Below are 13054 nucleotides of genomic sequence, written 5' to 3'. Positions count from 1 at the left end.
CACTGGAAAGCACAGGGTGCTGTGAAGCCACTGGAAGCCACAGGGTGCTCTGGGGTCATGGGTGTTGCAGAATGCTCAGGGGTCACTGGGTAACACTGGAGTGCACAGGACTGGACAGAAAACCTGGGGTTGCTAGATACACTGGAGGCACTGGAGCCCACAGGAGGCAAAGAGTGACTGCAGACACAGGAGCACTGGAGTCACTGGAATGCACAGGAGGTACATAGTCACTGGAGACACAGGAGCGCTGGTGTCACTGGAGTGCACAGGGGACATGTAGACACAGGGGCACTGGGGTCACTAGAGTGAACAGTAGGAACATAGTCATTGGAGACACAGGAGTGCTGGGCTCACTGGAATGCACAGGAGGGACATATAGACACAGGAGCGCTGGGGTCACTGGAGTGAACAGGAGGTACATAGTCAGTGGAGACACAGGAGCGCTGGGGTCACTAGAATGCACAGGAGGGACATAGTTACTGAAGACACAGGAGAGTTGGGGTCACTGGAATGCACAGGAGGGACATATAGACACAGGAGCACTGGGGGTCACTGGAGTGCTCAGGGGACATATAGAGACAGGGGCGCTGGGGTCACTGGAGTGCACAGGGGACATATAGACACAGGAGCGCTGGGGTCACTGGAGTGTTCAGGGGACATATAGACACAGGAGCGCTGGGGTCACTGGAGTGCACAGGGGACATATAGACACAGGAGCGCTGGGTTACTGGAGTGTTCAGGGGACATATAGACACAGGAGCGCTGGGGTCACTGGAGTGCACAGGGGACATATAGACACAGGAGCGCTGGGTTACTGGAGTGTTCAGGGGACATATAGACACAGGAGCGCTGGGGTCTCTGGAGTGCACAGGCGGTACATTTTTTTTTTTTTTCTATGGATGTTTATGGAAACTTTTACTGCTGCCAGATGTTTCCTGACCCGACATCCTTCCTTGCAGGTCTGTTACCGCATCCTGATGCAGCTGTGCGGTCAGTACGGGGAGCCGGTGTTGGCTGTTCGCGTGATGCTGGAGATGCGGAAAGCCGGGATCGTCCCCAACGCCATCACTTACGGTTACTATAATAAGGTACTGCGTGCAGAGCTGCATCCGGCAACGCTTCCTCCTGGCGGTGCGGTCACTAAATCTTCTGTGTCTATCACAGGCTGTGCTGGAAAGCAAATGGCCGTCCAGTAACCAGAGCGGGAGACTACGCTGGGCCAAACTGAGGAACGTGGTTCTGGGGGCCGCCCAGTTCCGTCAGCCGCTTCGGCAGAGGCATCCTAGCTCTCAGGCCGAGCTACAAAGCGAGGAACCTTCATTCAGCAGCTCAAAGGGTGAGAGGTCCAAGGCTTTGCACCCCCACCTCCGATCATTTGTTTCAATCAATTGAATTAGTTTTCAAGAAATATGTCTTTTACGGACAGTTCTAATAAAGTTTTGCTCCTGTCTTCTCAGATCAATGGAAGCTCAAAAGTGCCACTGCGGAGCTGCCTCCTCGGCTCCACCTCCTGCGCCAGACCACCTGGGCCGGGCACACTAGCCAGATGTCTGAAGACGGCTCGGCTGGGAAGCTGGTTAAGAGTTGGAGCGTCAGCTGTACCCAGAGTGATACCTGTATGCTGGAAATGGGAATGACGCAATGTAAGTCAAATTGAGATATGTCTCCATCAGCCTCACTGATCTGCCGGTGGCATTCTGGGTAGTGAAGGATGACCCCAAAGCAGTGCAGCAGGATAGCATTTAGCACCTCAGGGTGGGTCTTTGGCTTCTTGTGCAGCTAAACAAACAGTTGGGCGTTAATTGCTTAACCTTTCAATAGTTCATACACTCAATAAATTTGTGGAGGGAAGGTTATGGTCACAGAAAATCGAAATAGAGCAAAATATACCAGGCCTTCAGGTTTTTTATAAACCTTCCAGTTCTAGTTTCTCTGAAGAGGTTCCCTCTGCGTAGCCACCTTCTTCTTCTAGTTTCTCTGAGGACATTTGCCCCAGGTAGCCACCTTCCTGTTCCAGTTTCTCTGAAGACGTTCCTTCTTAGTTGACCATCTTCCTATTCTAATTTCTCTAAAGACGTTCCCTCTGGGTAGCCACCTTCCTCTTCTAGTTTCTCTGAAGCCGTTCTCTCTAGGTAGCCACCTTCCTCTTCTAGTTTCTCTGAAAAGGTTCCCTCTGCGTAGCCACCTTCCTCTTCTAGTTTCTCTGAAAAGGTTCCCTCTGCGTAGCCACCTTCCTCTTCTAGTTTCTCTGAAGATGTTCCCTCTGGGTAGCCACTTTCCTATTCTAGTTTCTCTGAAGACGTTTCCTCTGGGTAGCCACCTTCCTCTTCTAGTTTCTCTGAGAACATTTGCCCCGGGTAGCCACCTTCCTCTTCTAGTTTCTCTATAGACATTTCCTCTGGGTAGCCACCTTCCTCTTCTAGTTTCTCTGAAGATGTTCCCTCTGGGTAGCCACCTTCCTCTTCTAGTTTCTCTGAGAACATTTGCCCCGGGTAGCCACCTTCCTCTTCTAGTTTCTCTAAAGACATTTCCCCTGGGTAGCCACCTTCCTCTTCTAGTTTCTCTGAAGATGTTCCCTCTGGGTAGCCACTTTCCTATTCTAGTTTCTCTGAAGATGTTCACTCTGGGTTGCCACCTTCCTGTTCCAGTTTCTCTGAAGACGTTCCTTCTTAGTTGACCATCTTCCTATTCTAGTTTCTCTGAAGACGTTCTCTCTAGGTAGCCTCCTTCCGCTTCTAGTTAATATCAGGACGTTCCCTCTAGGTAGCCACCTTCTAGTTTTAGTTTCTCAGAAGACGCTCCCTCTGTGTAATCACCTTCCTGTTCTAGTTTCTCTGAAGATGTTCCCTCTGGGAAGCCACCTTCCTCTTCTAGTTTCTCTGAGGACCTTCCCTCTGGGTAACCACCTTCTAGTTTTATTTTCTCTAAAGACGTTTCCTCTGGATAGCCGCCTTCCTCTTCTAGTTTCTCTGGAGATGTTCTCTTTGCGTTGCCACCTTCCTCTTCTATTTCTTTGGAGACGTTCCCTCTGGGAAGCCACCTTCCTCTTCTAGTTTCTCTGAGGACATTCCCCCTGGGTAGCCACCTTCCAGTTTTAGTTTCGCTAAAAGACGTTCCCTCTGGGTAGCCACTTTCCTGTTCTACTTTCTCAGAAGACGTTGCCCCAGAGTAGCCACCTTCCTCTAATAGTTTATCTGAGGACCTTCCCTCTGGGTAACCACCTTCCAGGTTGTTTCTTTGAAGACATTTCCTCTGGATAGCTACCTTCCTCTTCTAGTTTCTCTGAAGATGCTCCCTCTGGGTAGCCACCTTTCTCTTCTAATTTCTCTAAAGACCTTCCCTCTGTTTAGCCACCTTCCTCTTCTAGTTTCTCTGAGGACATTCCCCCTGGTTAGCCTCCTTCCAGTTTTAGTTTCTCAGAAGACGTTGCCTCATAGTAGCCACTTTCCTCTAATAGTTTATCTGAGGACCTTCCCTCTGGGTAACCACCTTCCAGTTTTAGTTTCTCTGAAGACATTTTCTCTGGATAGCTACCTTCCTCTTCTAGTTTCTCTAGATATGTTCTCTCCAGGTTCCCACCTTCCTCTTCCTGTTTCTCTGAAGATGCTCCCTCTGCGTAGCCGCCGTCCTGTTCTAGTTTCTCAGAAGACGTTCTCTCTGGGAAGCCACCTTCTCCTTCTAGTTTCTCAGAAGACGTTCCCTCTGGGAAGCCACCTTCTCCTTCTAGTTTCTCAGAAGACGTTCCCTCTGTGTAGCCACCTTCCTCTTCTAGTTTCTCAGAAGACATTCCCTCTGGGTAGCCACCTTCCTCTTCTAGTTTCTCAGAAGACATTCCCTCTGGGAAGCCACCTTCTCCTTCTAGTTTCTCAGAAGACGTTCCCTCTGGGAAGCCACCTTCTCCTTCTAGTTTCTCAGAAGACATTCCCTCTGGGAAGCCACCTTCTCCTTCTAGTTTCTCTGAAGACGTTCCCTCTGGGAAGCCACCTTCTCCTTCTAGTTTCTCAGAAGACGTTCCCTCTGGGAAGCCACCTTCCTCTTCTAGTTTCTCAGAAGATGTTCCCTCTGGGAAGCCACCTTCCTCTTCTAGTTTCTCAGAAGATGTTACCTCTGGGTAGCCACCTTCTCCTTCTAGTTTCTCTGAAGACGTTCCCTCTGGGAAGCCACCTTCCTCTTCTAGTTTCTCAGAAGACGTTCCCTCTGGGAAGCCACCTTCCTCTTCTAGTTTCTCAGAAGACGTTCCCTCTGGGAAGCCACCTTCCTCTTCTAGTTTCTCAGAAGATGTTCCCTCTGGGAAGGCACCTTCCTCTTCTAGTTTCTCAGAAGACGTTCCCTCTGGGAAGGCACCTTCCTCTTCTAGTTTCTCAGAAGACGTTCCCTCTGGGAAGCCACCTTCCTCTTCTAGTTTCTCCGAAGACATTCCCTCTGGGTAGCCACCTTTTTGTTTTGTTTCAAAATGCTGCCTATGTATAATCATCTTCTAAAGTAGATTCCTTGGGCCTTTGCACAGGTCCCCAGCCGGAGCCGGGTCCCAAAAGGAAGCGCCTTCCCCACAGTGGCATCCTCGTGAGGAAAGCAAGACCCCTCCAGATGGTTGCTCCAAGTATGTGTCCTCTTCTCTCAGCTCATATCACTGGAACAAGCCCTTCAGTGATTGGCCAAGGCAGATAAATATTCATAACCCATCACCCTAATTGGTTCTTCTCACACTAACTACTGGAGACAACTCAGCAGCAGGTGGAGGTAATCTATGTCCGGAGCATAGGAGAAAGTTGGCGATCACAGAAAACATAAATAAAGCTCATGCTGGTTGTAGTCTAAATGCAGACACTAAATTTGACTGGTCCTACATGTTAAGTTTAGGTTTAGGAGGTTAGGTTATGGAAGAATTTGGTGCCATTAGATCAGGAATGGGCAGACTACGGCCGGCGGACCTTTTAATCCGGCCCGTGGAGCGCTAGCTAACAGTGGCAGCCGGTCCTAGGGTTCAGCAAAGTGTGGACCCGGGGCGCAGAGCAGTGCGCCCCGAGCCCACCCATTGTGTGACAATAGCGAATGAAAATTCGCTATTGTCACACGGATCCTCCTGGCCAATCAGGAAGCGGGTCTAATACCCGCTTCCTGATTGGCCGCAAGGCAAACCCCATGCCATTGGCTAAGGAGGAGGCGGGAGGACTCGAGGAGATGACGGGTGACTGAGGAGAACCCGCCGCTGCTGCAGGTAAGTGCACTGGTCTCGGGGGGGGGCACTCTGCATTGAAGGGGGACATGCACGCTGGTCACTGCATTGAAGGGGGCACGCACGCTGGTCACTGCATTGAAGGGGGCACGCATGCTGGCTTCTGCATTGAAGGGGGCACGCACGCTGGTCTCTGCATTGAAGGGGGGCACGCACGTTGTTCTCTGCATTGAAGGGGGCACGCACGCTGGTCTCTGCATTGAAGGGGGGTACGCACGCTGGTCTCTGCATTGAAGGGGGCACGCACGCTGGTCACTGCATTGAAGGGGGGCACGCACGCTGGTCTCTGCATTGAAGGGGGGCACGCACGCTGGTCTCTGCATTGAAGGGGGGCACGCACGCTGGTCTCTGCATTGAAGGGGGGTACGCACGCTGGTCTCTGCATTGAAGGGGGCACGCACGCTGGTCACTGCATTGAAGGGGGCAAGCACGGTGGTCACTGCATTGAAGGGGGGCACGCACGCTGGTCTCTGCATTGAAGGGGGGCACGCACGCTGGTCACTGCATTGAAGGGGGCACGCACGCTGGTCTCTGCATTGAAGGGGGGACGCACGCTGGTCTCTGCATTGAAGGGGGGCACGCACGCTGGTCTCTGCATTGAAGGGGGGCATGGTGGTCTCTCTGCATTGAAAGGGGGCACGCTGGTCACTGCATTAAAAGGGGGCACGTTTTTACAAGTTAAATGACACTTGAGCCTGTCACGGTGAACTCTTCAAAGACCTAGCCTCCCAGTGCAGACAGGACTACCATAGGCCAGTCCAAACCATCATTGCTGGAAGATCTTTCGCCAAACCCAGTCTCTAACCCCCCTACTTTTCGTTCTCTGCATCACTAAAATATATCCACCTTCCCTGTTTTTTTCCTCAGTGATGGAGGATCTGGAGGTAGAGGAAGTTGCTTCAAGGTCGGACATCAGCCCCTCACTAAGATCGTCCATTAGGAGGACCTGCGGGACGCCCCTCGTACTCCAACCCTCGGAAAACGGGAGCTTGTCCAACGTCAGCTTCCTGACAGATGGGACGGGCAGCGAGACGGTGACGTCGGAGGACTCCGAGCTCATCATGACCGAAAGTTCCTCAGAAGCCCTGACTAATCGGAGTCGCAGCGAGGACGAGGGATCCACCCACTCCAGGGACCCTTCCAGGAGGCGGAGTCTGGCTGGGAAGATCCACCAGCTGCTAACGCCCTCCAGAAAGCCTTCCAGGTCCTCCATCTTCAAGAAGAACGTACACATGGGAGAGGCCCCGTCGCCATTGGCGGAGCATCGTCAAAGCTGGAGAAGCCAAAAGGAGAGTATCAGAAGACCCGAGTCTATCGCTTCTGAGGTGAGGGGACCCTGTGTGATGTGTGGGGGGCCCCAAATTATTGTAAGCTAAAGACTGGGAGTTCTCCTTCCGGTCCAGAGGATGTAGGAAGTATTTTGGTGGGACCAAAGGATGGAGAACATCCAATGTCACCAACCGAATGACTTGGTCTCCTCCCTGCCTTCTGCCTGAGTGAAGGGGCAGCAGAAAATCAATGAGGTTGTCTCTCTGCTCTCTTCCCCTGTCAACATGTTAAATGCAGGAGAAGGAGCCAACAAACTTTCTAAACAAAGGGCTAGTTTACTGTCCTTCAGACTGAGGCCAATGGGAGTAAGAAAATGACATAGAGCCGGTGGGGTCAGAAGACAGAATTATAATGCCCCATCATTGGTGTCAGTGGGAGGAATAGTGCCCCATCATTGGTGTCAGTGGGAGGAATAGTGTCCCATCATTGGTGTCAGTGGGGGGAATAGTGCCCCATCATTGGTGTCAGTGGGAGGAATAGTGCCCCATCATTGGTGTCAGTGGGAGGAATAGTGCCCCATCATTGGTGTCAGGAGGAGGAATAGTACCCCATCATTGGTGTCAGTGGGGGGAATAGTGCCCCATCATTGGTGTCAGTGGAAGGAATAGTGCCCCATCATTGGTGTCAGTGGGAGGAATAATGCCCCATCATTGGTGTCAGGAGGAGGAATCGTACCCCATCATTGGTGTCAGTGGGGGGGAATAGTACCCCATTATTGGTGTCAGTGGGAGGAATAGTGCCCCATCATTGGTGTCAGTGGGAGGAATAGTGCCCCATTATTGGTGTCAGTGGGAGGAATAGTGCCCCATCATTGGTGTCAGTGGGAGGAATAGTGTCCCATTATTGGTGTCAGTGGGAGGAATAGTGTCCCATCATTGGTGTCAGTGGGAGGAATAGTGCCCCATCATTGGTGTCAGTGGGAGGAATAGTGCCTTATCATTGGTGTCAGTGGGAGGAATAGTGCCCCATCATTGGTGTCAGTGGGAGAAATAGTGCCCCATCATTGGTATTAGTAGGAGGAATAGTGCCCCATCATTGGTGTCAGTGGGGGGAATAGTGTCCCATCATTGGTGTCAGTGGGAGGAATAGTGTCCCATCATTGGTGTCAGTGGGGGGAATAGTGTCCCATCATTGGTATTAGTAGGAGGAATAGTGCCCCATCATTGGTGTCAGTGGGAGGAATAGTGCCCCATTATTGGTGTCAGTGGGGGGAATAGTGTCCCATCATTGGTATTAGTAGGAGGAATAGTGCCCCATCATTGGTGTCAGCGGGGGGAATAGGGCCCCATCATTGGTGTCAGTGGGAAGAATAGTGTCCCATCATTGGTGTCAGTGGGAGGAATAGTGTCCCATCATTGGTGTTAGTGGGAGGAATAGTGTCCCATCATTGGTGTCAGTGGGGGGAGTAGTACCCCATCATTGGTGTCAGTGGAAGGAATAGTGCCCCATCATTGGTGTCAGTGGGAGGAATAGTGCCCCATCATTGGTGTCAGTGGGGGGAGTAGTACCCCATCATTGGTGTCAGTGGGAGGAATAGTACCCCATTATTGGTGTCAGTGGGGGGAGTAGTACCCCATTATTGGTGTCTCCTTGGAAGTGATGAATGGATTGTTCCCCCTCCCCCCTGTAGAGTTCGGTGTCACTGGGGAGTGAAGTGGACCTGTCAGATTTTGCTCTCCACCGATCCACGGAGCGTTTGCTGGATGGAGTCCAGGAATCCCCGGCAGTGGAAGTAAGTTGAGTGATCCGGGGGTGGGGGATGGGGGCGGGGTATTTTCGGGACCCCAGGTAAAAGGGGGCTCCGTTCCTCTTCCAGGTCATGCTGTCCAGCTGCTCCGTCTGTCCGGCCTGCCACTCTCTGGTCTATGACGAGGACATCATGGCCGCCTGGACCTCCGATGACTCCAACCTGAAGACGGTTTGTTCCTTCTGCGGGCAGCACTTCGTCCCCTTCCTCAACGTGAAGATCACCGACCTGCGGAGGCAGCGGAGGTAAGTGCGGGGGGGGGCGTTTACCCTACCGGAGAGCTTCCCTATAAGTACCTGGCTCTGCCTCTCCACACTCCAATGATAGAACTTTACTCGCTGCCTTGCATAAAATGCCAAGTCTGTATTAGCTACATAATGAAACACAACTGTAACAAGCCAACGCGTTTCGGCCACACCGAAACGCGTTGGCTTGTTACAGTTGTGTTTCATTAGATAGCCAATACTGATTTGGGCTGCCTAATGAAACTCATCTGTAACAAGCTAAAGTGTATGTAGCTAATGCAGACTTGGGCTGTATAACAGAAGACAAATGTCACAAGCAACGCCTTTCGCCTTAGCCGAAACACGTTAGATTGTTAGTTTTCTTTCTCTATGTAAGCAATACAGACTTGGGCTGCAAAATGAAACTCGGCTGTAACAAGCTAAATCGTTTGTAGCCAATACAGACTTGTGTGCCACCTTCGGTAATCCCTCCCATAATGCACCAGGGGTGGAGCTGTAAAGGGTCCAGCATGTATACCTTCATTCCTCCCTGGTTGAGGCATGGTTGGTGGAAGTCAGTCCCCGCCCCCCTGCTTACCCGATAGAGTCCTGTACAGGGGTACGGCCTGTCCCCCCCCCCCCTCAGAGATGTGGCCAATCAGGGAGCGATTCCCCATGATGGGGGGGGGGGCGGATATCTCTTCTCGATGTACTAATGCTCCTCGTGTCTCCTCTTCTTCCCGCAGTTCCTCCGATGGTTCCTCCGAGACCTCCACCGATGGCGGTGCAGCGAGCCGCGGGCCCGTACTCAGTGACCGCTACCAGTGTCTGGTCCTGGATGAGGCGGAGTCTAGCGGGCATTGTAACGGTTTCCCCAGCGTCCAGGTAACCACCCCCCTTCATTACTCAGAGGAGGGAGGAGTCATACTGCTACCTACAGGAGGGTGGGGCATACTCTTCCTGCTGATAGAGGAGGATAAAGAGACACTGGGGGAGGGGAGACTGAGGAAATGCCTCCTCCTCCTTCTACAAAGTTACAATGTACAGTCTGATCACTGGGGGAGGGGAGACTGAGATGTTTTTATTAATAAAAGGTGAAATGAGATTTGATTTTTCCTCCTAGGACATTAGCAGGAAGCAGAGGCATGCTGGGAGTGGGAGGAGTTATTAGGTGGCAGTATAACCCGGTTGGTGTAGATTTGAGGTGTCAGGAATAGATTCATGTGAAGTTGGGGACGGGTCCCCTTTAAGGGGAGGGTTTGAGCTTTGATCACATGACCAGGTTGTGTCGCCCCCTCCCCCTCTCAGCAGCGGCGGCCCAGCATGGCGGACTCGGAGATGGTGACGGTGGCGTACCTCTGCCCTCTGGTGCTACGGAAGGAGGTGGAGAGCCTGCTGGAGAACGAAGGGAGTGACTTCCTGTGCCAGGCGGAGCTTGTCAACAGCCATCCAATCATCTACTGGAATCTGGTGTGGTACTTCCAGCGCCTGGCGCTGCCCAGCAACCTCCCCCACCTCATCCTGGAGTCCAAGCATGTCCAGCAGCCCACCCAGGTGGGTATGACAGTCCCCGCCGGCTTCCAACTGTCACTAGGGACCGCTCACACCACACCTCTCATTGGCTGTCACAGTGGTCACATGTTCAAGAACCAGTTCTGCCGGCTCCTGGTCATTACTAGAGACTGGGAGGCGGAACCGACTCCCAGGCATGTGACCACTGTGACAGCCAATGGCAGTGGTCACATGATCAGCCCCTCCCAGGGCATGAAAACCCTGTGAATGGGACGCTCCCAGGACAGTTCCAGTTTATTTATTATATTTTATTTTTACACTGTCCATTTAATTATTATTTTTCGTATTTTATTTGGGCACTGTCCCTTGAGTTTTTCTTTTTCTTATTTATTTTTCTTATTTTATTTTTACACTGCCCCTTTCATTTTTGTTTATTTATTTATTTTTCTTATTTTGTTTTTACACTGTCCCTTTCTTTTTTTGTTTTTTTTTTTTATTTATTTTTATTATTTTCTTTTTACACTTTCCCTTTTATTTTTGTTTTTTTATTTATTTTTCTTATTTTATTTTTACACTGTCCCTTGAGTTTTTGTTTTCTTATTTATTTTTCTTATTTTATTTTTACACTGCCCCTTTCATTTTTGTTTTCTTATTTATCTTTCTTATTATATTTTATTTTTGCACTGTCCATTTAATTATTATTTTTCTTATTTTATTTGCACACTGTCCCTTGAGTTTTTCTTTTTCTTATTTATCATTTTTTACACTGTCCTTTTTTAATTGTTTTCTTCTTTTTTTTTTTTTATTTCCTATTTTTACACTGTCCCTTTCATTTTTGTTTTTTTTATTTATTTTTCTTATTTTGTTTTTACACTTTCCCTTTCTTTTTTGTTTGTTTTATTTATTTTTCTTATTTTATGTTTACACTGTCCCTTTCATTTTTGTTTTCTTATTTATCTTTCTTATTATATTTTATTTTTACACTGTCCTTTTAATTATTATTTTTTCTTATTTTATTTGTACACCGTCCCTTGAGTTTTTTTTTTTTTTTTCTTATTTATTATCATTTTTTTACACTGTCCTTTTAATTGTTTTCTTCTTTTTTTTTTTTTTTTTTTCCTATTTTACACTGTCCCTTTCATTTTTTTTTTTTTTTTTTTTTTAATTTATTTTTCTTATTTTATTTTTACACTGTCCCTTTCATTTTTAGTTTCTTATTTATTTTTCTTATTTTATTTTTACACTGTCCCTTTCATTTTTATTTTATTATTTAATTTTCTTATTTTATTTTTACACTTCCCCTTTCTTTTTTTGTTTTCTTATTTAATTTTCTTATTTTATTTTTACACTTCCCCTTTCTTTTATTGTTTTCTTATTTATTTTTCTTATTTTATTTTTACACTGTCCCTTTCTTTTTGTTTTATTTTGTTTTTTTATCACTTTTTTCCCCCACTGCAAGAAATATAAACCTCCCTTGTAATAGAAATAAGGGATGACCGGTCCTCTTTATGGAGAGATCTGGGGGGTCTATAAGACTCCAAATCACTCCTCTACCTTTAAAATAAAATATTTGATCTTTTGCTCTTAAAAAAAGAAAAATTATTTACTTCCGCCCTAGACAGGAAGTGATGTCATGACATTGCTTTGGTCCTCCAAGACCATAGAGACGATCTATTCAGTGCAATCTGTCGGATGGTAAGCCCCGCCCCTTGTGTAAAGACCCCGGTAAAGGGTTCTGTGATGTCATAAGAGATGCGTGCTGACGGGTGATCTTTCCTCCCAGCAGGTCCCGGAGAACCCCCATGTCAGCGTGCGCCTCTTATGGGACATCCTGGTGCAGGACCAGGACCGCTGGCCCCCGATGTACGTCCTCTGGAAGCTGCACAGTGAGTATGGGGGATGGGCAATCATAGAAGTTCCCTGGCCCCGCCCCTTGTTGGATTCAGTTTTGCACTCATAGATGTTCCCTGGCTCCGCCCCTTTCATTTATTAGGTTTCAGTTCTTGCACTCATGGATGTTCCCTGGCCCCACCCCTTTCACTTATTGGATTTCAGTTCCAGCAATCATAGAGGTTTCCTGGCCCCACCCCTTTCACTTATTGGCTTTCAGTTCTAGCAATCATAGAGGTTTCCTGGCCCCACCCCTTTCACTTGTTGGATTTCAGTTCTTGCAATCAAAGAAGTTCCCTGGCCCCACCCCTTTCATTTATTGGATTTTAGTTTTTGCGATCATAGAGGTTCCCTGGCCCGGCCCCTCGTTGGTTTTCAATTCTTGCAGTCATAAATGTTCCCTGGCTCCACCCCTTTTATTGGATTTCAGTTCTTGCAATTATGGATGATCCCTGGCCCCGCCCCTTTCATTTTTTTGCATTTCAGTTCTTGCAATCATGGAGGTTCCCTAGCCCCGCCCCTATTCTAGGATTTCAGTTCTTGCAATCATGGATGTTCCTTGGCCCCGCCCCTTTCACTTGTAGGATTTCAATTCTTGCAATCATAGAGGTTCCCTGGCCCTGCCCCTATTCTAGGATTTCAGTTCTTGCGATCATAGATTTGCTGGCCCCTCCCCTTTCACTTGTTGGATTTCAGTTCTTGCAATCACGGAGGTTCCCTGGCCCCGCCCCTTTCATTTATTGGATTTCAGTTCTTGCAATCAAAGAAGTTCCCTGGCCCCGCCCCTTTCATTTATTGGATTTCAGTTTTTGCGATCATAGAGGTTCCCTGGCCCGGCCCCTTGTTGGTTTTTAGTTCTTGCAGTCATAAATGTTCCCTGGCTCCACCCCTTTCATTTTATTGGATTTCAGTTCTTGCAATTATGGAGGTTCCCTGGCCCCGCCCCTATTCTAGGATTTCAGTTCTTGCAATCATGGAGGTTCCCTGGCCCCACCCCTTGTTGGATTTCAGTTCTTGCACTCATAGAAGTTCCCTGGCCCCGCCCCTTTCATTTGTTGGATTTCAGTTCTTGCACTCATAGATGTTCCCTGGCCCCGCCCCTTGTTGGATTTCAGT

General features: G+C 48.9%; 1 protein-coding gene across 3 annotated transcripts in view; it reads left to right on the top strand.

Moving 5' to 3' along the window:
• DENND4B (DENN domain containing 4B) overlaps positions 1-13054 on the top strand; it is a 40138-nt gene that overhangs the window by 23655 nt on the left and 3429 nt on the right. Inside the window, exons 18-26 of one of the 3 annotated variants that reach the window (XM_082275144.1) lie at positions 960-1088; positions 1165-1336; positions 1458-1643; positions 6104-6561; positions 8196-8297; positions 8382-8557; positions 9283-9415; positions 9845-10090; positions 11832-11934. In XM_082275144.1, the coding sequence (XP_082131270.1) occupies positions 960-1088; positions 1165-1336; positions 1458-1643; positions 6104-6561; positions 8196-8297; positions 8382-8557; positions 9283-9415; positions 9845-10090; positions 11832-11934 (1705 nt within the window). Of the gene's footprint in view, positions 1-959; positions 1089-1164; positions 1337-1457; positions 1644-6103; positions 6562-8195; positions 8298-8381; positions 8558-9282; positions 9422-9844; positions 10091-11831; positions 11935-13054 lie in introns of all 3 variants that reach the window. The other 2 variants (XM_082275143.1, XM_082275142.1) reach the window with 2 other exon arrangements.

Source organism: Pelophylax lessonae (assembly GCF_965119305.1).
Source record: "Pelophylax lessonae genome assembly, chromosome: 13".
Lineage (NCBI taxonomy): Eukaryota > Metazoa > Chordata > Amphibia > Anura > Ranidae > Pelophylax > Pelophylax lessonae.
The sequence above is the reverse complement of the archived record's forward strand: the minus strand, read 5'-3'. Positions and strand labels throughout refer to the sequence as shown.